At 45.1% G+C, this 27,743-nt stretch overlaps 1 protein-coding gene across 3 annotated transcripts in view; it reads right to left on the reverse strand.

Annotated features, from left to right (window-relative positions):
• Window positions 1-27,743, reverse strand: part of PHKB (phosphorylase kinase regulatory subunit beta) — a 197,446-nt gene that overhangs the window by 56,703 nt on the left and 113,000 nt on the right. For all 3 annotated transcript variants that reach the window (XM_061548725.1, XM_061548726.1, XM_061548727.1), the window contains 2 exons: window positions 4,791-4,846; window positions 1,718-1,811 (listed from right to left, as the gene is read on the reverse strand). In XM_061548725.1, the coding sequence (XP_061404709.1) occupies window positions 1,718-1,811; window positions 4,791-4,846 (150 nt within the window). The remainder of the gene's footprint in view (window positions 1-1,717; window positions 1,812-4,790; window positions 4,847-27,743) is intronic.

Genomic DNA, 27,743 nt, shown 5'->3' on the forward strand with positions numbered 1-27,743 from the left:
CAAACATTCAAATTTATTACGCATGCCGTTCCAGAGAAGTAGGACATCCTGGAATATGTTCAACACCTCGCTGTAATGAATTGGATGGAGGCAGTGGCAATGTTTCTCTTGATACGCTTGTGGGTGTGAGCGTGTGTTTTTTTGTATACGTTTTGAAGGAGGGTAAACACTGGTGGAGCGGGTCGCACAACGCACTCCACCCTCAACGGCCTGGATTCAAGCCGTGGCCAAGGCCAACGTGAATGGAAACTTGAAACATGAACCTTGGACCAGTGTAAAATCACCGCCTGGTTGTGGTGCAAATATGAACCCCCGGAAATAACAGCAATTTTCCCTGATGACCTATATCACTCAATGTAGAATCTAGTGCATGTACTCCAGTTTATGTACGTGTTCATGGGATCACAAAGTTACAACAGTATTTTAGAGAGAAAAATAACACGTACAACACAATTATATTTGGAATTAAAGAGCATCTAAACACAAACCGAATCACAAGGTCGTGTGTAGAACAGTAGCCAATATGTATTTTACAGAGGCATATTTACATCAAGGGACATGTAATTACGTTATTGAATTTAATTGGATTTTTTTTGTTGGAGTGCTACCTTATTTTTGGGGTTTTTCGGTAAAGTCACGTAGGTAAAAAATAAAAAAATAAATTATTTTAATTTCTTTTATTAAAAACATTTTTTTACCTACGTGACTTTACCGAAAAAAACCCAAAAGTGTGGATCCTTGTAGTCACGAAAACTTCAAATCTAAAATGCTACCTTATTGTTTGATCAATGAATGCAACAGAAAGACCAGCGGTCAGAGTACAGGGCCTTGGCTCTTTTGCCTTGGATGGTGCCTAGAATAGAACAAGGGGCGTCCTGTGACCCTCCAATACTGGGTGACAAGCGCTTCAGTGTCCCATTGTTTTTGTTACTTCAAAAGTCAAGCTTCAAGGCAGAACAATTTGTATTCTTAAGTTTTCGTCAAAAGTGACACGCTCGCCATTCTACCCCACTCCCCCATCTCGAAAGTGAAAAAGGTTAGCCCGTGTACAACCCCATGTTTAATCAACCCAAGTTGCCGTAGATTCATCATCATTCATCATCCTCAATATTACTCCCGTGGCACTTCTCAGGCACAAAGGTGAAGCAAAGTGCTCACCCCCCAAAAAATAAACAATCAGCTTTCAAAGAGAACGAGTTGCGTTCCGGGATGTGTGTGTCTGCGCGTGTGTTGAACTTCTCCCGCAGCGCATGTAGCCAACCGCAAAAAAAGTCGGTGCGAAATGCCACACAGACACACGTGAAGACGAATGTTTCACACGTACGCACGTACACAATGAGTGTCACGCTGAAGGCAAAAAAGACTCAAAACAAACGAAAACCATCAAGAGGGAACACGGTTGTGGTTACCGTACGTAGCCAACCGTGCTAATTTGAGGTGCCGAATGGGCAAATACACAGGCCAGTGAATTCAACGCAAAATGAACCAGTCCACACCTTGACTCCACTGCACGAAAGATCCTTCAAGCACGTGATTTTCAGGTAGCACTTCAAAGCAATTCAACTTTCAGACAAACGTTTAAAAGAATCACTTCAAATCGGAGTCATTTCTCGGAAGGGCAATGAGACGTGTTGAGAAACCATATTGACCGCGGGGTGCTTGGATGGACGGTAATGTGGTGGGGGGGAGGGGGGGTGGGTGGCAGATGCGGTGGTACCTTGACGAGCTCGTGTTGAGGCCAAATCTGAATGGGCTCCACTTGAGAGGGCGTCTGCGTCGCGATCCCGTAGGTGTTCAGGAACGCCTGCAGTCTGCCGGAGCGCGGTTTGGGGACACAAAAAGTGACGGCAGGGTTGGAAAAGTTCCGGGAAAAATAATAAAAGCGGAACGGGTGTGAGTAACGCGGCTCACGGCGAGGACCCACGGCTTTGCGTCCGCTGCATTCGCGCACCCTGGTAAACGTTTCGTGGCAGCGGCCATCTGCGCTGGGCATTTTTAATGGGACACAGTGACTAACCTGAGTGGCCAATAGTAGTTTGTACAGGGGTGGTTATCTTGTTAATGTGAAGAATAGTGACGCAAGCTTTAACTGTGAATCCACTAAACAATCCAGGCAAGTCATGATGTAGGAATGTGAGAGGTGCCCAACAAGAATCCACATTTTTTAAACAATTTTTTTTTTACTGACAGAAAATTGTGTATATTCATTCATGGGCAGCAACATTTTATATTGATTTTTTTAATTATGGAAATGAATGAGACTCCACCCTCTTTCACCAACGTGGAACCATGCCATCATCGCGGTGGGAGGTGTTGTTTATCACAAGGGCCGCAAACTCATTTGTATACAGCAGTGGAATTTTCGAAACATCGCCCGTCTGGGCCCATCCTTCAAAGGGCCTAACAGACAAAGAAAAGAGATAAAAAACTAACACAAAAACGAGTACGAGTAGACCGTGGGTACGGGTAGACCGTGAGTCACTGGTGAGTAACTGTTTGTCACTCATTTCCCAACGTCTTGTCTCTTCTCACAATTGAAGTTCCTAAAATCAACCCACCCGTGCCTGCAACATGGCTTCATCCCAGAGGTCGCAATCAGGTACTCGATACCCGTACCCTACCCGTACCCGGCCGGGTACGGGTAGGGTACGGGTACGGCTGGGTACGGGTACCCGTTTGCGACCCTGGTGCGGCCGGGTACGGGTACGGGTAAGAAATCAAAACCCGTTTGCGACTTCTGCTTCACGATCATGTGTGGTCTGGAATTGTGACGTTCGACGAGGACGTTTCGATTGCTAAATGTTTGAGCGTACTCTCTTGACTAATTCTGTATCAAAAGCCATCTTTTTGTTTGTATATATAAAGAGGCGACAGAAAATGTAATGAAATATAATATTAGGAGGCATTGCTTTTGGAATATTCCTCAACATCTGGTAGAAATCATGAATCAGCATGCTTCACCACTGCATTGTTAATTATTTGATATGGTTATACATAATTACGTTTAAATATTATTTTGCATACAAATTAAAACGACAATCGAGTGAACAATACAATTTCGCCCATGCCTTTATGTGCACTAAAATGAACACTTATTAATCCTGTCCATTCATGATAATAGGCCCACCACATGCACAATTAGTTTCATTTTGTTGACTTATAACCACGTGATTTGAAACAATGTGTTACGATTTCTTTATTCCGTGAAAAGCCTGTAAACGTCTGATAAATTTTACAAAAACACAAAATACCAAGTCAAATTCGAATTTGACAGAAAATTATCGCTACGGAGATGAGTCAATTCGGTGTTTACCTGTGTCAGACATTTCCATAGCTTTAATGTAAACTGTCCGCGGTGTTATTATTTATTTTACAGGAGACCCACTATAATATTAAATTTAGGCTCATTACCATTACAGATCAAAAGTGGCAAGGGGAAATGTGTGCCAGTTTTATTTTAACACGTTCAAACCCCCCCCCCCCCCCACCCAATACTAACAACACTAATGAGCAATTCAGACCTCACTGACCCAGCCTGTCATTCTGGAATAATTCAACTTTTTATAGTTCTCCCACGAAGGAGACCCATTCCTGCCATCGTAATGCCCCATTTGTATGAAAACTGCCACCAGATCCATTAGGTGTGCCCTCCTGAACCCGCAGTAAGTCATAATTAGGGCCCGGTAGATCCAGCTGTCTTGAGATTTGCTGTGCATGCACCACGCTGTCCACAGCCCTTGTGGGGTACTTACGTTGCATAGGAGTTGGTAGTCGGGGCTAAACTACGACCAGGTAAGACTTGACACATTAATGAAGTTAACAATAAAATGGCATTGGACCATTTTTTTTTTATTGCTTGACCATCTAGCGTTTAGCAATGCACACGTACATCTATAATAAATTAAAACTCTGGGTTGTTAAGGTGGCCATATATATTTTTCTCAACCCGCTCATGAACAAAAATCCTCCAGTTATCGCTATAGACAGAGGGCCTGTTAGTAAGCACCTATTACTCGTGGAATAGCCAATGGTGGAGAGAGGTGTAGCCAGCAACACACCTGCTCAGCTGCACTATCCCTCCTCAGTCCGATGGTGACCACTTCTGTACCTGGTACTCAATTTGGGTCGAGTCAACCTACGGGAGGCCCAAGTAAAGATATTGAATCCACGTGACGGGGATCGTAAGAAAGTGCATTCACTGATACAGCTCCCTTTCTCTCACGTGTTCTATGCCTAAGGGCAGGTCCTTGGTTCACGCTCTCCCGATCCTCTCCCGTCTTGGGATTTCATCCTCATTTCACCGTATAGACCGCCCTTCCTTCAAGCCGTCTTGCAGGCTTTTCCTTTTATTGCCTCGTGGCCTTTTCGCCGGTATCTTTACTTCTAGAGCTTCCTTCAGCAGGCCTGCCTTTCGAACAATATGTTCAATCCAGATATTTTTCCTTCTGGCAATGTTTTCAGTTACAAATCTCTCCTCCGGATCCTGCTCTGAAGACATTCCCAAGAAGCTTTCTTTCTGTGTGTCTCAACCATGTTGTAATTATTCCTTAATGTACGTATGCATGTTGAACGTCTGTCGCACCATACGAAGCCAACCGCGCTAATAGGCTGTTCGAAATGCCACAGACAAACGTAAAGACAAACGTTTCGAACGTACGCGAGCGCATGATGAGCGTCCCCCGTCACTTTCAAGTCGGAACAGACGAAAGACAAACTATGACCATTGAGAGGGAACGGCGTTGTCGACGTGACTAACTCCGCGGGTTCCAAAGCGACTCAGCTGCACTCACCTCTGGCTTTCAGCAATGAGGGCCAAGTGCACGACCACGTCATTCTCCAGCTCTCCCTGCACACCGCACACCAAGCACCGGATGTACAAAGGGAATCTGAAGGTAGACTCATCTTCTTGGTTCTTTCGGTAAAGTCACGTAGAATGGAAATAATAAAATAATAAAAATAAAACATAATAAAATAATTCTCACGACGTTTCGGCCACAACGCAAGCAGCCGTCCTCAGGTGGAAGGCAGGTCTGTCGAGAAGACAGAGTCTGAATGACGCCATTCTACGTGACTTTACCGAAAGAACCAAGAAGATGAATCCCTGCAGTCACGAAAGCTTTAAATTGAAGGTAGACTGTGCAGCCGAGACGAACAGCACCGCGTATGGAAAACCTTCGACCACGATGAAGCTTGGAGAGCTTGCTTGCCCATCGCCACATATATAGCCTTGTTGTAGCTGATTCTAGATTTGCTGTAGCTGCTCTCTCACTGGTTCAGCAGTTCCACTGCTGGATTATATTTTTTCCCACCCGAGGACGACCGCTTGTGTTGCGATCGAAACGTCGTGATTTATTTTATTTTATACGCACGTGACTTTACCGAAAGAACCAAAGAGTATGGATTCCTGCAGTCACAAAAGCTTCAAATCAAGATTGAAAATAACTCACAAAAACAAACACCACGTGAAAGACCCAACGCAGAAGAACCCTGGGTTTGATCTTCCACGAAGCTCATGGTCCCCCATAAACCGCATCTACTGCACAAACCATGGCAGACGCGGATACCTGATGCACAAATGGAACATTTAAAACTCTCCCGTGCGCGACTGTGGTCATCCAGAAGACCGTACAACGCACAATGACGAAATGCCAAATCCATAAATATGAAGGAGACATCACAGCGATACACTCCACTTCTGCTGACGCGGTTATCTGGCTAGACGACCTGAATGTGAATTTGTAGTTGTTGCTCTGCATCTACATCAGCAGTACGGAGGAAGAAGACGATTAAAACCCTCACTGTAAGTGGGCACGCCACAGAGCCCAGACTTTCACACTGCTCCTAACAGCTGTGCAGTACCCATACTATAGCCGACCGCAGGGAATTCGCCGACGGTGTTATTCATAATTGCGTGAAGCTTCATTTGTATAGACCGTCAAAAAAAAAACCCACAAAACTCACCTGGCACAAACTGTTGGGGAAAGTGGTGTGAGCGAGAGCCTATTAACCCCTTCCCGTTCCAATGACGTACGTAAAATAACTTCATCGTTGCCGAGGCTCCCACAAGGGCACGCGGGAGGGCGTGCAGCACAGTTTGTTGCCGGCTATAGTAGAGTGCGATCGCGTCGCTACGCTTCTCCGCGGTGAGTACAATGTCTTTAAAAACAATGGCGCTACGCCTCTAAATAAAATGAACGCTGAACCGCTCGCGCATTCCAAGATTCGGCGGTGAACGAGACACCCACACCCTGTAACTTGCAGACGTCTCGGAACGGCAAAGGGTTAAGATCAAAAGGAGACACGTGGGGAGAGTGGTGATCAATGCGAGGCTCTGCACTGTGGTGTACGCAGCGACGCTCACAACAACGAACAGAGCACCCGGGCGGCTAAAACGCAGCAGGTAGGCACGGTGGGGAGCGCAGATGGTGCAAATGCCGGTCATCTCAGTCGGTCAACCCATGGCACCTGGGTCTGCCCCGTGGCCTCCTGTCAGTGAGTCTATGACACTTCACGTGGCCTCAAATTGCACCTAGTCTGGCACAAGCGCCGTGATGACGTCGTTGCCACTTAGTGGCACATGAAGGTTGTTCTTGCTGCATACATAGCCTTGGAGACTTGGTGAGCCGTTCCGTGCAGCCCCACCTCTCACCGAGACTAGCAGGAGGTCTAAGAGGTCCCGTGATCCCCCCAGGTACCACTACAGCATTTGGACAACAGGAACCAATGGGACTACAAGAACTAGTATTCAAACCACTGAGACTCCTATAGAGGCCACCATAACTACCAATGGGATCACCGGGACTGACATAAGATGTATAACAAAGATCCCCCTTATAGCCTTAACAGTCAGTGGGAGCAAGTGCTGTTAGCGAGCACTGATGAAGGCCGGCACGGCACACGAAGACCACGCCTGGCTGCCTGTCTCCCGAGTGAAGATGTTTACACACCGCATCAGGTCCTTATTTGAGGCTGAGTCGACCTAAGATGTATACACATGCCGATGCTCACTTGTTTATAATTGAACGAAGATTTTAACATGGGATTTCACCCATGGAAGAATCGTGATCCCTGCGGGAATCATCAAGGGTGGTGACATCGTGGGAATCAATTCGTGAAGGAACCACCCAGCTCCAGAGGACATCGCCATCATCACCGCAAGACGCTCTAGAAAATAAGGCGGACGGAAGACGGTGGTGTAACAAAAAAGGAAACCATCTCAGCCTGCTCCGAGGCAGAACCTGGCCGGGGGGGGGGGGGGGGGGGGGGGGGGGATGGAGCCATGTGCGAGCGACCAGAGCGGGAAGGGAACAGTGGGGTGCCGAGAAACTGGCGGTGAGCGTGGGTGAACGTAACGGGGGAGGGCAGCCACCACGAGCTCGCAGAACAGAGCAGCAGCAGTAGCAGCAGCAGCGATTGAGAACGATTTACTGAACGATTATATTTCGGATGTATCATTAGCCTTGTGAGATACCAAAACCCTCTCGGTTATGGTTATGCACGTAGAAAAAAAATATGAAAAGGCGTTAAAAAAGATTGTATGCCACACACACGCGTGCGGCGTTGCGAGAAAATGCGAGGCCGATGTTGATGACAATGCGTTGCGCCATTGTGACGGGATGCGGCATAAGTCAAAGATTTAATTTGATTCGGAGGTTCTCAGAACGCATTCTGTGTTTATGTTTCACCGTATATCTTGAACAGGATCTCAACACCACAGCTTGTGCTAAAAAACACACAAGATAGCGCATGTCAGCAGCATGTCGCTTTAAAATATTTTTAATAAATTGCAAGAAATCTAATAAATATATTACAAGCTGTGAGGGTTGGGTTCACGTATAGACGGTGAAATAAAATGTTTTATTTAAAACCGGCTGAGGAGCCGCTAAGAACCAATATCCATTTGGCAAGAGTGCTTGGGGAATTAAACAATTAAATATCACGTGCACTTGTGATTAAACACTTGAGTCCAATGAGATAACAATTTGAAAATATGCACATCGCAATGAGGATTTATTATAGGAAGGCTGCGTAGATCTCTTCATAAGATACTTAGCTCATATATAACATGCAAACAAATAAATGAACCTTTCCGTTTTCATCAAAATAAATAAAAAACAAACTATTCAAGCTCCATGGCACAGACTCAGGCATAGAGGCAACTCATAACAATATAAAATGAATCTTCTCGCATCCAGATAATCCCAGCTCAAAAATCAGATCAAAATATTTTGAAAAGCAATTTTCACCTGTTGCTAATATTAAAACATCAAAAGAATCTTCATACTTATTCGAAATAAATCCCCCTGCATCGGTGAAGTTCTCGGCAGAGGTGTGTTGTTGGCCCACAAAAGACAACAACAAAAAGGTGATGAAACAGAGGAATGCAAAACCCCTCTCCCACAGCGGGATAACGGGCAGTCGGCGTCAAATCCCTCGATTTCGTGGCCGCAAGCGGTTTTTTTTTTCCCCTTCGCCTCCGAGGTCTCGCGAGCCACTTTTCCAAATGTCACCGTGGGTCAGCGAGCCCGCTCCACCCCCGGACAGCTGAGCACAGCGATCCAGAAGCTGGGCCCCCTGCTCACGCGACTCTTGTTTGTTTGTGGGAATTGGGTTTTGGCAGGGCCCGCGACAAACAAGACGAGCCACGCTCGCCGCCGCACGGCCTCCCGACGACGCCCGACGCCGCCGCCGCCTATCCGTCAGGCGCTCAAGACATATCCTCGCGACGCCCCCCCCCCCCCCCCCGTCAAATCAAACACTCGGCAGTAAACATCGCACGCCCTGCCGGCCGGCCCCGACAAGAGACGCCCTCGGCAGCAGCGAGCGGCGGCTCTCTTCGCTGCTCCCCGCACGGCATGCGCAAACAATCCGCATTGTCGGCAGTGAGAGGTAGAAGTTGTATTATTGAAATAAATAAATGAGCATTCCGATACGTATCATAAATAACATTATTATTTCTGCTGTTTACAAATGAGCCTGCGATGTCAGGATAATGTGCAAACATAAGTTAATAATGCAAATAAAAACCCAATATTGGGAAATTCTTGATAAGACATTTATTAAAATAATGCCTAAAAAATGTAGCTCTTTCACAATCCAATGGTGGATGCAGGCTTGTCAACGCCGTGTCGGTCACACCAGTTGTTGGAGCATATCTCGCCGTGCTAGTAAGTGCGAGTTGCTTCGAGTTCGGGTTATGACTGGTTCAGATATTGGTAGCCATGGCGATTTTATAGCATAATTGAATTTTGGGTGAGCCCACTTAATGATCTGAGCAAACGTGTCGTGAAAATTTCTCTACCCGGCATAGCCAAATAGACTGCAATTGTCACGTATACAAAGCGATTTAACGTTCCTTTTATGCTTGCTTTAGCTCACCGCTGAATTCAAGAGCAATTCTCACAACTGAATTTAGCAATTAGATACGACGCTTCAATTGGAAACAGACAATCAACACAATCAGGGAAAAGATCCAGGGTCTAAAAATGAGAGCCACAGAAGACTAACAATGTCACCTTGTCCAGGCTACCAACACACAATTGGTCAGCTCATTAATATGGGACTAATCCAAACAACAACAAAAATCAGTTAGGAATCATATTTGGCTATGAAAACTTACGCGTTAAGCCAACCACTGATGTTTGCCGTGGATGGGACTCCGATGCGCGACCGTCATGTTGGGAGCACGGTGCCACTAACCACTGCGCCATCGCTCCTTCCCAAATGTAAAATTAACAATCGATTTTTTTTCGACTTAAAGCTTTCGTGACTGCAGTGATTCATATTCTTGGTTCTTTCGGTAAAGTCACGTAGAAGGGAAATAATAAAATAATAATAGAACATAATAAATGTTTTATTATTATTTTATAAAAAATAATAAATGTTTTATTTTTATTATTGTATTATTTCCCTTCAGCGTGACTTTACCGAAAGAACCAAGAATAACTAAAAATCACCACCAATCGTTACACAACAATACAAAGCATCGCCAAGGCGGCTATATTGTGGAACCTTCACTGATGCCCGTCGTCATCACGTCAGCGCTTTCCCAACGTGATTTGACCTCCATCGGATCAACGCTTTCCCCAACGTGGGTGGCGGTGGCTATTCACGTGGATCACACAGTGGCGGAACAGCAAAGAGTGGAATAATCCTCATCTGTTCCAAATGTATGGGATACAGCGTTGCCCCCTCCAATGCGTGGGTTGACTTCGTGTGAGTTCCCAGTTTCCTCCCACACACACGAACGCTAACCGACTGAAAATATCATCATACGTACTCGACTCCACGGTGGTGGCCGATTGTGCAGCGTTGTGAAATACAATTTGCAGGCATGACGTTAAAATTGTTCCTCTCAGTCCGCTTGTCCTGGTGAGGGTCACGAAGGTAGCATGTTGAGTAGAGGGGTTCCAGATCTCCCTATCCCCTGGCGACAGACTCCAGTTCCACCTGGAGAATTCCCAGGTGTTCCCCGGCCAGCCGAGCGCCATAGTTCCGCCATTCTAGATTTGAAGTTTTCGCGACTGCAAGGATTCATACTCTATGGTTTTTTCGGTAAAGTCACGTAGGTAAAAAATACAAATAAATTAAATCACGACGTTTCGGGCGCAAGATCGTGACGGGTGGCGGTGATGGCTTGCGGGGACATCCATAGAGCATAGGATTGATTACGGCTCAGAATGACGAGGGGGGTGGGGGGGCGCGACAAGATTCTCTTGGTTTCCCCACGTGACCCATTAAAAGATGCGGCCATTTGGTCCTTCAAGAGCGAAGCAGCGTCACAGCTGATTTTAGCATCACCCTTGGTTCCTGCGGTACCACCAACGCAATTGTTGAAAATTATTTAGCTCAAGCATTTCCACCTCTGAGACCTTCGAGACACACTTAAGCGGCGTGGTTTCGCTAATTTGTCCCCACCTGAAGAAGGATGCTTGTGTTGCGCCCGAAACGTCGTAATTTAATTTATTTGAATGTTTACCTACGTGACTTTACCGAAAAAACCAAAGAGTATAGTCCCGCCAGCGTGTTTTCAGACCATCCCTCTCCCTAACATACTGGCATCGCACCCGCCCCTCACCCTTTGTCCTGCGGGTGGTGGGCCCACAGGACCTTATTTAGAAACGCTAATTATTATTTTATATTATCAATGTGACTAATGTAATTTTAAAAAGTCATCTAAGAAACGGAAAATAATGCTGTAGCATCAACAGTTTCTCGACCTGAACAATCCGTCGCATAGGCACCGGTGCTGAAGCACTGCTGAGTATGATTATACCCATTCTGCAGTGACTCAAAGACCATTTCCTTTCCCAGACAGATCACGTGGTGATTTCCCACCCATTTCTGCAATAAACCGCCACTAAAGCGATTCACCCCACGGAAGTGAAGAATATGCATCACGTATGCACTTCGCCGGACAATTATTACCCTTTTTTTGGGGTACTTTTCTCTGGAACTATGTTTCACCATTCCTCCAAATGTGATTAAAAAGCTGGTTGCTTAATCTTTTTCCCTGGACCGTTCCAAGGTAAAATAAAAAAAAAAACTGCCAACCGATGTCCTTTTCCTAAATAACTCATTTTCTACTCTCTTAGCCTGGGCCCCACTGGTTTCATTTCCTTGTTATGAAATGTAAAAATATGCACGTAATAAAAAATCCCCGCACGGTAATATTGCGGTTTACTGTGGTTTACATCGGGGATGCGTTACTGAAATGTGCGGCGACAAATGTCAAAACGACGTACAACAAAGAAATTTACAGGGTAGGGTGGAGGCAAAGGCTGAGAGGCGACGGATACAAGAAAGGACGGATGATGCTGTCAGCGAAGTAAGTGTGGGTTTGAGGCGACGCGAATCAGTCAGTGGTGTGAGAAAGTAACGACATATCAATAAAGTGACGACGCACCTCCGATTAGCACGGTTGGCTACACAAGGCGTGAAAAAAGTGCAACCTACACACATGCCTTTAAAAAGAAACACATATATGCGGCGAGGCAATCCTATATTGGACTAAATGTTCAAAGACATTATTTTTTGGAAACACGGACGCCTTAAAGACCACACGGAGTTTGTACAAAACCTGCCCATTGTTATGAACATTATGTAAAAATTGCACAAGCTGAAGTATAATAGAATGAACCATTACAGTTTTGAAATGAACAAGTTTTGGATGAATCCATACCAGTTTGGGGGGGAGTTGCGGTGTGGATATACCATTGGGCTTTCTCTTCCGTGGTTTCAGTGGCCCCAAAGGAGTCCACTGAATCTCTTTTGAGAATGCCTAGCAACTGGACCGTTAAATTAAAACAAAAACTACATTTTAAGAGGGAAAATCAGGATCCTATGAGAAAGAGCAGAAAAATCCAAGGCCGAGGTACACTTTCCGTTTTCGAGTAAAACAACACAATATATATTTGACAAACAGTAATTTGATTCATCGTCTTGGTTCTTTCGGTAAAGTCACGTAGAAGGGAAGTAATAAAATAATAAAAATAAAACATAATAAAACAATTCTCACGACGTTTCGGCCACAACGTAAGCAGCCATCCTCAGGTGTGGCCGAAACGTCGTGAGAATTGTTTTATTATGTTTTATTTTTATTATTTTATTACTTCCCTTCTACGTGACTTTACCGAAAGAACCAAGAAGATGAATCCCTGCAGTCACGAAAGCTTTAAATAGTAATTTGATTTCCTGTCAGTGTGGGGGTTTATGGGTGAAACTTTTAAAGCCAAGTGGGATTCTTGCTGTTTTACAACATTTAAAACTCCAGGCTACCGCCATTAAATTGACCACACTTCTAACATTCAATCGAAGTTAGTAAACAATGACAATGTGACTGCAAGTGGGAGTTTGCAGTGATTGATGCCGGTAACTTTATTTCTGAAAGTTATTTATTTCTGCCTCTCTCCACTCTGTCATGTACTCTAGGGTGGACTGGAGAAGGCACACACAGCTTGTGCATTACTTGTCCACACATTCTCACGAGACAATGATAATGTCAATACATTGCTAAATTGAAGGGCTCACCATGCAGTGCCACTTAGAGGGGTTGTTTATCCATACTTCAGGACATTGTCAACACCAGTTGAATGGGGGGGGGGGGATACGCAGGAGAGGTTCAAATATCACTCACCACCGTTGTTAGCCGTGGCCGGGAGCTTAGGTCACCGGGTTTGTAGCACAGTGTGTTAACCACTACACTACCACTTTGCCCTCAGAATACCAAGTATGCTCTTCCTTCCGATGTAAGGAACCCACATATCGATTCAAGACTCGTTTCTTTAGAAAGTCTTTTTGTTAAGTTTGTTGTTCTTCCCACGGCACCTCTGATTAGCGCGGTTGGCTACGTACGTTGCGAAAGGAGTTCAACATACAATTAATGCATTTAGATATGCTCCAACATATTATTATTGACCCATTACAAAAAAATAAGAGATCGAATCTGAAGGTGCAGCCTTGCAACTGCTGCTCTCACCTGGAGGGTCTCCGCAAGACGAAGCTCAAGCGAGCACCTCTACGGTGTGTGTTGGCCTACTCATCCATGCTGGTCGGGTGTCTTGGACAGAGGCTCGATTGCTCAAACATTGAACTCACCACACGAGACCTACCGATGGACCCCAAAAAAAGGATAATCAGGAAACGAAAAAACCTTTACGTCGTTTAAAACATTGCCACTCTGGGAGATCGAACCACTGATCTGTGGATTGTAAAGACCAGGAAGCGAACCGTCACACCCCATCAAACTAGCACATATAGGGTACTAATTTTCAAATTAAACGGATGTGTGTTTTTAATTCATTCACCCAGTTTTCAGAAAACGATACGCACGTTTGCCCCTCGCTCTTCGCGGTAGTAGATGCGTTCCAAACAAAGGGCGCACAAAGCGAAATCGTGAGCAGTGGGGTGCACAGTCACCCAGCCCACAATGCATTGCACGAGAAAGCTGCCCTGTCAAGTAAACACGATGTTGTCCCACGTCAGACCACATAGCCCCCCCCCCCGCCCCCCCCACACGAGTGAATCTTAAGCATCTACGTAGCAAATTATGGGTAGCAATAGGTGAAGGCACATATATTCGAAATTGCACAAAATGAACCCACATAGAGTGGGGGGGGGACGGTGTGGGGAAAAATCTTAAATTATTTTTAATCTCCCAAACTAATTCTGGCGAAGCGGAGGTCATTCTGTGCAAGAAATGATGAGAGAACTAATTCGCCAGTTAATTTTCAGTGGAAATTAATAGCAGGTTCCGTGGTGATACAATGACCACTTAAAAAAAGACAACGTACACTATGAAAGTAAAAATATTCTTAAAACGATAAATTGCTTAGATATACATGTTAAGTGATTATATGCTATATATAGATAACATCTTAAGTGATTATATGCGAATGGTTCCAAGAAATCGGTTAAGGTCCCAAGCAATGGCTCACAGCAGGACAGAATTCACACAGTGTTCTTATTATGACTCACCCCGGCTTTGACTCATGTGTTGTTTGTCGCCGTTAGATAACTCAAGAGACGGTCTCAATACCAAACCGCCGTGGCAAATGCTGTGTGCTAAAGTTGACTTGCGAAAAAAAATTAATGGCACAAAAATTCCCAACATCAGGAAATTATTCATTACACGTGGTGGAAATAGCTTTTAAATGGTTTACGCATCTGTCACATCACCGCTGGATGTCCGTAGCTTACAAAGAATTGTTTGGACATATACATTTCGATTTAAAGCTTTCGTGACTGCAGCGATTCATCTTCTTGGTTCTTTCGGTAAAGTCACGTAGAATGGAAATAAGACCTGGTCTTCACCTGAGGACGGCTGCATGCGTTGTGGCCGAAACGTCGTGAAAATTATTTTATAATGTTTTATTTTATTATTTTATTATTTCCATTCTACGTGACTTTACCGAAAGAACCAAGAAGATGTTTGGACATACGTCACCACCCTCGTCATTGCACGTTGAAATGGGCAAGCCGTGGTCAAGAATCTAACTCGGGCAGTCAGGTTTATAATGCAGTGCGCGCTCACCACTGCATGACACCTTTCCCACACATTCCATTCAAATTTTGTATACCTTAATACGTGATTATGCTATTGCGTGCGTGCCTGTGTGTGTGTGGGGAGCGGTGGTGTAACGGTTAGCGCGCTGCGCTATGGACCCGGCGACCCGAGTTCGATTCCCGCTCACGGCCAACACCGGTGACGATTATCTCAGCCGGTCCTGGGCCTCCCCCAGGTGCACTCAGCCTCAAATGAGGACCTAGTGCGGTGTGTAAACATCGCCACTGGGGAGGCAAAGGCGGCCAGGCGTGGTATTAGCCACCCACCCCGTTGTGTGCCGTGCCGGCCTTCATAGGTGCTCGCTAACAGCACTTGCCCCTACAGTCTCTTAACACAATACAGGTACTCATTTTGAGGCTGAGGTGACCTAGAGGAGGCCCAGGATCGGTTCAGATAACCGTCACTGGTCTTGGCCGTGAGAGGGATTCGAACTCGGGTTCCCATGTTCGTAGTGCAGCGGGCTCACCACTACACTCCCACTCCCTCCTATAAAGATAAAGATCCCCCGTATAGCCTTAACAGACTGTAGGGGCAAGTGCTGTTAGCGAGCACCTATGAAGGCCGAAACGGTACACGAGGGGGTGGGTGGCCAGCACCACGCCCGACCACCTTTGTCTCCCCAGTGGCGATGTTTACACACCGCACCAGGTACTCATTTGAGGCTGAGTCGACCTAGGAGAGGCCCAGGACCGGTTCAGATAATCGTCACTGGTGCTGGCCGTGAGCGGGAATCGAACCCGTGTCGCCGGGTTCGTAACGCAGTGCGCTAACCGTTACACTACCGCTCCCCACAGACACACACACACAGACACATGCCTACCCACATGCATGCATGTATTATTCGTAGTTTGCTGAATACTGCTGTGATGGTAACATAATGATGTGTCTGCAAATGCTATCACGGGAATACCGTGATGAATTCATTGTGTTGATAATCTTAAGATTGTAAGCAGGCATACATAAAACATCTATTATTAATGGATTGCTTATCACACAATGTTTAATGCATGCATAATGTTAACACTACCATGTCGGCACGTCATTTTCTCATCAATGTATCGACGGACACTTTGAAAACGTATTCATTACTCATCGGATCCACAACGCATTAATTAGCTACAACGATATCCTTTCAGTGCGTTATTTATTCATAAACTCCAACGCCTGCAATACAATATACAAAGATAAAAAAAAAACATGTTCTATTGAAGTGTACTATGTATGGCGTTATCTAAAGAAAACATACAAGCCCTTTTCCCAATTGGAAATGCTTGAGCTAAATAATTTTCAACAATTGCGTGGGTGGTACCGCAGGAACCAAGGGTGATGCTAAAATCAGCTGTGACGCTGCTTCGCTCCTGCAGGACCAAATGGCCGCATCTTTTAATGGGTCACGTGGGGAAACCAAGAGAATCTTGTTGCCCCCCCCCCCACCCCCCTCTTCATTCTCAGCCGTAATCAATCCGTTGCTCTATGGATGTCCCCGCAAGCCATCACCGCCACCCGTCACGATCTTGCGAGGCAGCAATACAACCGAGCACGCACCCGAGAGATGATTCCGTCGCTCTGTCTGCACGGCAGATGTATCGTCATCGTGGGCGCGTTCTTGGCTACCATGCCGTCATTATTCTCAACTGTCGGCTGTCACCCCAAACCAGTGACGTGTCCCTGCCCAAGCCCACTTATTTTTCTTACCAGTCAGAATGATGTCTTGAATGTGAAGATTCTCTCATCAATAATTGCTCTCTCGTTATCCCTCTAATTCCAAGCGTGCACATCCCGCTGTTTTAATGCGCAATTCTCAGTTTTTGGTCCATTTTGCTCATCAACATGGATGTTTCTGATCAGCATGTCATGTAATACGAATTGACATTGGAAGGAAATAATTTTAAATCTCATTTTGAAATAGAATGATTGAGGCAGTATTCCATGATTGGGGTAATTCATTTCTACTTTAAAATGTCGTGAGGTTCTGCTAATTTTTACTTCGAATTATAATCAGTCACGCTTCTTTGATGACGTCCACAGAGATACCACCTGGTTTAGGAAATGACCCTTTGTCCATACTACAAATGGCAGCATTCATTTATTCAAGCATCACATCTGGAACTTCCTAATCACCATCTGAAAGATCATCCTATTCCTGGGGTATATGTTTTATGTTTTGCTCTTTGTGAAGAGCTGACTTTCCCAACACTGGACGAATCTACTTGTTTGGTTATTGATTTATCACATCACAAGCACAATTCACCAAATACATTTTTTTCTGTTAAAAGCCACTTGTGTCACGTGAACAAGTATTGTATTTGTTTAACTTTTAGGCGTTCATGGCCAATATTATTTATGATAAAATGTTTTTTTGTTGGGTTTGATCGCAAAACTGAAAATGTGTCGTTGACCCACCACCACCCAACACAACCAATTAGTAATGTTTGTCAACGTCGTACTCAAATTGTAAATGTTGTGGGTTTACTCTCCAACACACCGGTGTGCTGAAGTAGTAACTTATTGGCACGTTCTGTTTTTCGTGACAAACCTAACTAATTGGCTGTGTCGGGTGGTGGGTTAACGACACATTCATATTTACACGATCTAACTGAAAAATAAAACGATTAAGTGTTCGATCTTCCAAGTGGCTCACTTGTGAACAATGTGCTCACCTTTAGCTGAAAACCTAAAAAATAAACAGCCTGCCCTATTGCTCTACTCCATAGGATTTCTCAGTTGAAGAAATGCAACTCCGTTTGGTTGCACAACTTAAGAATTGCTCGATGACGTAGACGCAAAACGCATCCCAGATATTCTGCTCGCGACGAGGGTGAAGACCGTCCAGGGATGCGAGCCTGAACATAGCCAGCTGCAGCGACGTGCGTGCAAAGGGCGCTGGCCTGCTCAAATACTCTCGCATTTGTGACACGTGCCGTGATCAATATCTCCAACTCGCTTCCCTCGAGCCATATGGCACAATTAATTGGCGGCTAGCATTTGTAGATTTCGCCTCCCGGGAGACCAACACATGCGGCTCGCCTCGTGAGTGTGAGGTCAGATCAAAGCGCAACAGCTTTACATCTCGGGAGAAGGTACGCACTCATTCCCGCCTGCGCGGCACTCCCGACGCATAGAATTTGGACTTTGAAAATTGTCGCGAGAATACATCGCCGCTTTTCATTTTATGTACACCAATTTTTGTCGCACGAAAACTATCGTAGTTACGATTCCTTTTGAAGCTTGGCTAGAACCTGTCTGTGAAAGAGCGGCCACATCGCAACATCTCTGTAATGTGGTCTACGGGTACGATTTTAATATTTCATCTCGGCGTTATAGAAATTGTAGGTGACGGGGTTAAAACCAAAACAGCACTGACTGGAAAATGTAATCTTGTCAATATTCTGCTACCCACAGGCAGGTGTATATATATATATAAAAAATGCTGACTAGGTTTGTGTCAACTGAGCAGAATATGGAATAAAATGTTCAATTTATTCACAGTACGTAGCTTTATAAAAAAAACTTAAGTTAAATGTATATATTTTTTAACAATTATTCATTCTTAGCTTTTTCCCCCCTCTTTACTTTGTGCAAATGTCTAAAAATCAAGTAATTTATTGCACGCCCGCATATCCAGGAAATACATCATGGCAATCAATTAACTCCAAAGGACCACTGCAGATAATGACATTTTGCCATCGAGTCACGAGAAAATAACCTGGCGCCGCTTAGAAGGAAATTAATTAAGGGCACTGATTCCCAGTGAACCAGCCGTAAATAATATTCGCACCACTTGATGTACGTCTGCTTGCTTTGCCGCCAAACAGCTCCCCCCCCCACACCACCACCCCCGCTGTGCGAGCTGCGTGATCTCGCGTGAGAAACCGCTAACGGTAGACGCGTCCTCCGGTGGCAATGAATCAACTTGCCCAGGCGGAGGCTTGCCGATACTTCTGCGACGGCCTCGATCCCGCCGCCCCCCCCCCCCCACGTCCCCCCCATTACCCCCCCACCACCTTCCCACCGCAGATGAACTGCCGCCCGTCCAACCGAATTGATGGGCTAAAATACTGACTTGCACGTGGGCCGTTCGCGGATACCCTGAGCCTGCCCGGCGACGATATAATTCGGAAAACAATTTCACTGTAGGCTGGAGTTTGGGTAGAGTTATGAATTTTCTTTTGCAGAATATTTTTTTTCGCAGCAAAACAGAATACACATTTGCCATTGCGCCTTTGAAGGGGAACTGCCATCGCTACGAAAGCCCATGCACAAGCACCAGCACCAAACATCAGTTACGATGAAGAGAGAGATAAGGTAAAGCTCCCGATTATCTGCTCGGAGGCTCTATGTAAAGACAGTCATATGGCGCCAAGCTGCCCGTCATGTTTGGGCAATGCGTTGTTAAATAGGCACCGATCTCTAAGGTACCGAGCGATCTGAGTGAGAAAGCTTAGGATTAATTAACAAACACTACTTTTCCACAGCGAACAATTCGTTTTGTGATTTGTAATTGAAAGACAAAACGAATTGACAGGTACTTTCTGTGCAGTAGATTTCACGATTTAATCGTAAAACAATACGGCATTCGAAACTATATGGCATTAATTTTCCCATTATCAAATAAAATGCCTGCATTGTGCATCTTTCCCTGATGAGGGCATTACGAATAAATTGTCTTCTCAAATACTCATAACGCACTAAGACAGCTGGTGTTATCATGCAAAACAGATTTGTGCAAACGTTAAACCACTATACTTTTGGAAATGTAATGATAAGATGTTTTTTGGTTCCAATTTGAAAAGGGTTTAACTCAAGCAGGACTAAAGCTTTGATTACAATTATTATTTTATTATTTCCCTTCTACGTGACTTTACAGAAAGAACCAAGAATATCAAACAGGACTGTTGCATTCCTGGGCATATCCCACAATGCACTGCAAACGAGGGCCACGGCATTACACGGAGAATTCCCAAAGGGGTTGAACCAAGCCACAGGCCAAAATGAACCTTCACTGTGGAATCACGAAAACAAATGGGGCGTGCACGCCTGCCTTAATTGCAGCTCAAGATGCACCGGGCTCCATGCACTGAAGAAATAAACAAACGCACAATCGTATGCACGCTTGCCAACGCAACAGCAAGTGTAACGTCACCAGGCTAGGTGCACTTTGAGGCTATGCCAAGTGTTGTAGGCTCGCTGGCAGGAGGTCACGGGATAGACTCAGGTGTAATGGGTTAAATGAATGAGATGACAGGAGGGTGGCTGTATACGCTATATGGTGCATACGCTCATGCACAAACACATGTGCGTACACCGCACAGAGTGGGAAAAAAAAATAACAGCCTGCTTAATCGGCGACTATCAGTATAATATTAGTGAATATTTATGCTTTCAATGTAAAACCACATTGTATTTTCTGTGGTGCCAGATAGAAAATGTCACAATGCATTGAGACGGAATATGATCAACATTGTGCGATAGAAACTAGACCGCCACTAGCATTTAGCGCTGTGTCAAGCCATTGCTGAATGACGTCCTCCCCAAGCCCTGTTAATCATGGGGGTTGTTTAAACCATTTTGACCATTGTGGTCAGGATAGGTGAGGGGAGGGGGAGGCAGGACGGGACCACGTTTAAATATCACTTGCAACGGATGTAGTCGCTAAAAGCAGTACCTTTATGCTGTATGTAATATTAAATTGAATAAAAAATAACAAGTTGAAAATCATAATTAGGCTGTGCGTAGTTTGCGCATGATTTCCATGTTGTTTTATAAATTCAACAATGGGGCATTTCTCATCCATTCCGTCAAGAAGCGAGACCGGCCCTTTGAGTGTTCTATTCTCAAACACAAGGGTTTTCTCTGGCCACCTCAGTCTACCCTAACAAGTAAAAACGCAAGATTAAAAAAAAATCAAAATAACGAGTCAATTCGTGCAGAGGCGACCAAAACGTTTGGGGTGCATGAACCACTACTAACGATTAGCAAAAAGGAGGTTGGAAGTTGCAATTGTTTGGCCACATCACTCGTAGACAAGAGGGATTTTACAAACACCGCCCTGCAGCGCCCAGTCAAAGGAACGAGGTACAGAAGTTGGCCAAGTACCTGCTGGACAAGAAGATCAGCGGCCGACGTTCTGCTGATCGCAAAAGATCGCAAGAGGTAGAGGGCGTTTATTGGCAAAGCGTCACTGGTGACCCTACGACGCTCAGCATGAAGGGAAGATGATGATGACGATGATGATAATGGAGGCATAAATCTTAATTTTGGAGCTTTCGTGACTGCAGGAATTATTCTTTGGTTTTTTCGTTAAGTCACGTCTAAAGATAAAATAATAAATTAAATAATAGCATATTACGACGTTTCGATTGCAACACAAGCAATCATCATAAGGCATGAAAGAAATAGCAACAAAAATCTAACTAGAAAACTATAGACAGACATACAAGCAGACAGACATCACAAGGACACACAGAGAGAGGACACATATCGGCACAAAGAGAGAGGTCGTTTCTGTGACGGTGCCTTAAATATAGGGGGCATAAATGTAGACTTTTAGTTACGTTCAGAAGGCAGGCTTCTGTTACAAAAAGTACATTCGGGAAAATGTCTATCAAACTGAAATTAATTTGGCTTTATTTGATAGTGTGCTCGTAACTTGAATTGCATTGATCCCTGAGAGAGAGAAAAAAACATGTCCAACACAAACTTAACTACATGCGTTAATAAAGGACATCGTCCCAAATTAGATAAGAGTCTTGTTTCCATAAGAATTATTGTCCAGCGCACAGAAAAGGCCCACAACTTTAAGATGACTCGGGGCCAAGCTTTCTAAACATTTTAAGGAAAGAAAATTGCACCTGGGAAATAAGAACTGTAATTCATTTTTAAATTGCCAAGAGTCTGGTCAAAATTCGCCGTAATGTTCTGCAGTAGAAAGTCTATAAAGCAGGCTAATAACCATAGAAATAAATCAATGAATGGTAGTTTTGGCAACAACCTGACTTTGGGTCTAATTCATTCTTCGTAAACAAATAAAAAATGAGAGAGCCGTGATTAACACTCAAACAATTACCACTTATATTTTCAAACGGCGTACAATAAACACAATTCACATTCTGCTTTTGTTTTAAATAACGACGTTGGTGAGCGCACGAAAACGTTCGTACGCACTCTCCAACATGAACACTAAACAACAGCGGGGGGCGGGAGGGGGGAGGAAATGAGCCCTACTCTCAGCATGAAACGACATTTTTCTTGTGGTTCTGTAAATGAGACCCACCGCACGAGACAAAAAGGTGTTGTTCATTAAGTACACTGCGCCATCAATCTGCACTGTGTGTGGTAGAACGACGGCAAGAAGTGCACAAAGTCAGCCCGCTTCGACGCTCGCCAACTCTTGGCACCGCCGGGGGAACCACGGTCCACTGGCTCTGTCCACGTGGCGGATTGCAGCAAAGTGGATCGGGGGATAGAGCAGAGTTTGGGGCAGGGGCGCAACAGAAGGGTCGGTCGAGTTTCTACAAAAATCACTCCCACCGCTCAGACGGCAAATATTCTTGGCAACAGAGCGATGTGGCACGGCAAGACGAGGCGTGCGGGGGGCGCATTTCGCCCGATCGTTTGCCGAGGTCCACGGTTCGTGGCCCAACGGCCGCCCTGGTTAATACTGCCGGGTGTATTGACTAAAAAATATATATGAGGTGACCACTTCACGGAGGACGTCGAAAAAACCGATCCCGGTGACGTTATGCGAAAAAAGGGCTCGAGACGTCACGGTGCGAATTTGCCAACTTGAAAAGACAACCCACAAATTACTCGGGTAAAACCCACGCGGCAGCATCTCTCCCGACTGGTAGACTACACCCATCGGTGAAAATCAGCATCTTCGTGAGAGCATTGTGCTAGAAGAATGGCACATATATCAAATAAAATAAGTATTATTCTGCTCCTGTGTGCAGCGAGGGTTTGTAGGCATATGCGGTGCTATTCATTAGAACCCCCCCCCTCCATCACATCAACTCTGGCGCAATAGAGCAGAAACCACCGTCACAAAATTATGACTGCCTGTAAATGGATGCGCCGCGGTGGAGAGACGAAATTCCATCATTGGCGGATTTATCCCTTCACTGGTGAATCTGCCCTGCCACTGTCTGAGCTGTTCTGCACAGCTGACAATTTCATATGGACGCGAGCCCACAATATACGTAGAATCACGCAGGCACCCAGAATCACATCTATAAACCTATACAGTGCGTATACGTACGTGTTCATGCGAAGTGTGTGTTCAGAGCAGTGTGACATTTTGCGAACAAAAAAATCAGCGACGAAATCCTACGTCAACTGAAGCGTATTGCATTTTAGTCGACGTTAACTATTTTAGTTGGCCAGCGGACAAACCTGGTGAAGCGTGGCGATGACTACGACTGCCCACAAAAGACCAAGAGCGAGGCTTTGACGAGATGAAATTAACGAGTCTGAACGGAGATGCACATTTTGATATTGTAGTCACGTTTTTGTCGACAGCAGTCCACCGAGGGAGACCAAAACAATAATAATTGGACAGAAATGTTTAATAATTAAGAGATTACTTAGACCGGCAGTCGGCAACCAAAAAAATAACAAGAAGAGCCATTTTTTTCGAATTTGGCAAAGAAAAAAAATCAATATTTCAAGAGCCGCAATGCATGATTTGGCCTGTGACCATCATTTTAACGAAACTAAGTGTCGACGACATGAAAACACTGGTTCAAAATGTTGAAACCCGATTGGCCAGTTACACACGTGGGCGGGAAGTGCGTCACGACGTCATAAGGTGGCGGTCGAATTCCCTCGCCTCGTCTCTCGCACGGCAACAATTCCCCGCGGCTTAAAGTTTCCCACCGGAACTTTCCACCCCGGTGCAATCTTCCAGAGGTAGTTACGTGGTGCCTCTTCAAGGCAATCCTTGACGGCGATGCGGCTGAAGGCCGAACGGAATGGGCCCTGCTTTTGTGTCATGACCCCATTCGCAACAACTGGGATTAAACTGGAGCGATAAAACAAAAACGATAAAAGAATAAAACCCACGGCAGTGATAAAGCATTGTGCGCATAAATACATCATGATACAAAAAAGTTATAAAACATTAAAACTGTTTGTCATGGGAGTTCATAATGTGATTTCATGCATTTTTGTTTCTTTTCTTTTGCCAATTTAACTCGTGCAATGTGCCGAGGCACTGTTTGGCAATTAATTTTTTTGGAAGCGTACCCAATACGCAGGACCGGGGCAGACGGAAAAGACGTTGACACAATTTCATAGTTGAAAGCGTTAAAAGCCGTCTCTAGACGCTGGGGCTTATGATGTGCATTAGGAAGTGCTCCACATTCTACTCTGAAGCAAAGACCCACGAGAAAAAGACAAAACACTTTCTATGCCTTCATAAATTGAGCCAGCCATGTTCCTCAAGAGTACTAATGAGATAAACAGCACTGCTTTCATCCCTCTCAGTCGCTCCGGTGTAAATCCTACCAATTAAAAAACCAAAACAGAAAGGCTTTTTTTTTTTTTTTTACAAATTTGAAAATGCCAGTTATTTCTGAATAAATGAATATTTTACTCATCTCCACATTAAAAATGCAGTGCCACGAGACCAGTGCACTGCTGCGTATTGTTAGATGCAAGACAAGCCACCGAGGTGCAATTCTCATTCAAAACAATAATACACTGACCAGCTTTGACTCTGTGCAGTGGAGTCGTCTGCGGTCATTGCTAAATGGCCGTCGCCAACAGACGCTCATTTTTTTCCATGAAACAAACGCATTATAATCGTCCAGCGGCTTGAAAGGGTCACCTCATTAGCGATGAAAATGCCAGCGATTTCTCGTAGGGCGGGAACGTAATTGACAGTCGAGTCAATGGTTTAACCCTCCGACTGCCCAGGCACACTCACCGAACCACCCCCCCCCCCCCCCCGAAATAAAACACTGAACAAGTGCAACGCGGACGCTAAAACGATAAATTCATTAAATACGGCGCTTTCCACAATGAGCATTGGCTCACGGACAATTTTTCCGGAGTGCGATCATCGCGTTCGCAGCCTAACTTACGTCCAGGGCAATGGCGGGCAGTGAAAAGGGCGGATTTTGCTGCAAACGCGATTGCCACTGAACATCAGGGGTGGCACGAATTGGCGTCACCTTGCGCTCCATATTTGTTTCCGAGCCTTCCACAAAATGCGACGTCGAGATCGGAGCATCGGCCAGAAATGTACCGCGCGGTAACATTTCTGGGGTCGCGGCTTCGTGTCCGTGATAATAATGTCGTGGTGGAATTCATTACCTTCAAGAATAAAAAATGCCAAATTATCAAAATGCCCTGAAGGACACAACCTTAGAGCTCGTATTTTTTTCTGGGAGCACGGGCTTTACTGATTGTGCAATGCGGTGGACATTGTCTCGTGTGTTAATGGCTTTTAGGCTTGTTGCTGATTTCGTTGAAGGCTATTTGTAACCAAAAGATAATGACGGCCCACGGACGGTGTAGGGGACACACGCTCCCCCATGCTTCTCTCGCCCGGGCGAGAGTGAGCACGCGTCACTGCCGACGGCTTCGCTGCTCGCAGACATCCGCCCGTCCCCTGAGCACCCAACGGGCTCTGCTGCTTAGCTCACGACCTCGAATGAGATCGGGGGTTCACTCAGGGTGAAGCGATCACGGACACATCCCTGTACACAACACCGAATCCGACACGCAACACCGTACGTCAATTTACCGCAGCTCAATGGAGTTGACCAAATATCGATAGGGGGACCAGGCACAACCCTTCACGTGTGGCGCCTCCACCTCATCTAAACCAGTGACATCATTTATGGTCAAATGATCCGGCGGTGGGTTTGACCACGCGTTTATAATATGAATTAATTCAATGATGGTTCATCGTTGAGTTTTGGGGGAGGCCATGCGATGAGCTGGCCAATTTTGTCACGTTAAGAATCCATTAAGGCCAAATTAATTAATTCTCATGTGTACAAAGGGGTTTAAAGCCCCAATCATTATTGCTTCGGCTCAACCGGTAAGTTGAAGAGCAATCCTCACAACCAATTGCAGCAGCGTTTGTTTCAATAATCAAACTCTGGATCGGTTTCAAACTTGTTGGGGAAAAAAATGCAACTGGATTACCAGAAAAGAGGGTGATTCCGTAACTCCATTTTCAGCAAGTCCGTTTGTGCAGTGGTGGTGGGTAACCCCGTCTTTCGCCATGGAAGAACGGACAAAAGCAAAGCCCTCGGCTTGCGTGAGCTCTATGGGCAGGCACCACGTCGTGCAGCTAAACAAACAAATACAGCTGCCCTCTTCCTAATAAAATCAAGGCGCAGTGCAACCAATTCATCTCATGGCGACATTGCCTACAATGAGCTGCGTCCGATTTCCACAAGGGACCTCTTTCCTTTTCCGAAATGTTCCGGCGACCCGTAGCCACATTTGACTCACACCAGTTCGCCCTTTTTAATTTCTCAGCACTCCGCACGCGAGTTTCAAAAACTAAGAGCTTCATACGTATGCACGTACGTTGAACGTCTTTCGCACCATACATAGCCAACCGAGCTAATCGGAGGAGCTTAGGAGTTCAACGCCCTGATAGGCAACACGAATTCTAATGCAGCAAATCGTGCGCACGCGCACTCCAAATTTAGCTTGCAAGTGCATGTGACGAGCAGAGAAGAAATAAGTATATCACTTAGTATGCAGGGCCAACGCATAAATTTCCCCTTTGCTGTGAGAATTCTACCATTTCAAGTCGTTTGCGTGCCACGCTTTCATGATGCCTTAGCATTGCTTCGTTCTTTTTGGGTGTAAGGTTAAACCATGAAAAGTGGGATTAATCTCAGGCTCGCGCAGAGATACCAACATAGCACTTAACCAGGGGACTCATCTTCACGTGGAAAAGTTCCACTTGAAATCGTGGTGTTAATAATAAGAATACTAATTACTCTATTGAAAAAAGCTCTTCTCTCCTCGTGGCGTTGCAGGAGATGGATCGACGTTTGAAATTATGATCACTATCACTCGTAATCACAGCGCAGTGTCTAAAGAAAACGTGCAACGTAGTTTTTGTAGCAGCTGGCAGCGTTAACCAGACTGTTGTCCGCGAGCCTTCGACGTTTTTCGATTAGCATTCAACTCACATACCCACGCGAGCAGATCGGCCGATTTAATCATTTGAATGTTTAGCTTTTCTTAGTATTTAAATTAAGCATCAGCCTTCAATCCAGCCCAATTATGTTTTGGATCGCACTGGCAGGTCAAAAGTAACAATAACAGCTCTGTAACAATTTGACGGCTTACAATCGATCAAAAGTGTGGGTGGGCGTGCACATAACACTGGTCAACAAAAAAAAACACATTTTTTTCTGGCCTAGACTTTTGCAGCTGGTTTAGACTAATTTCAGGGTGCTGATTCCAAATCTGATCTCAGATTTGCCCTATCACATCTCATTTGTATGCTATCGGCATATCCCATTTTCATTGATTTTACCCGAATTTAACTCTGTCACTTATGATTGCAAGTTGTTGCGAGTCAGTGACTGCTTTAGTGTTAAAATATGGTGCTGTATTTTTAGGATAGTGTGTTTATAATATCATCTTATGTAGATATCCACATTTATTGAATATTTTTCTTCTGCAGTTTTGATTGAAAATGCAA

This window comes from Lethenteron reissneri, chromosome 9 (genome assembly GCF_015708825.2).
Source record: "Lethenteron reissneri isolate LAM-NWPU_2019-01 chromosome 9, ASM1570882v1, whole genome shotgun sequence".
Classification (NCBI taxonomy): Eukaryota; Metazoa; Chordata; class Hyperoartia; order Petromyzontiformes; family Petromyzontidae; genus Lethenteron; species Lethenteron reissneri.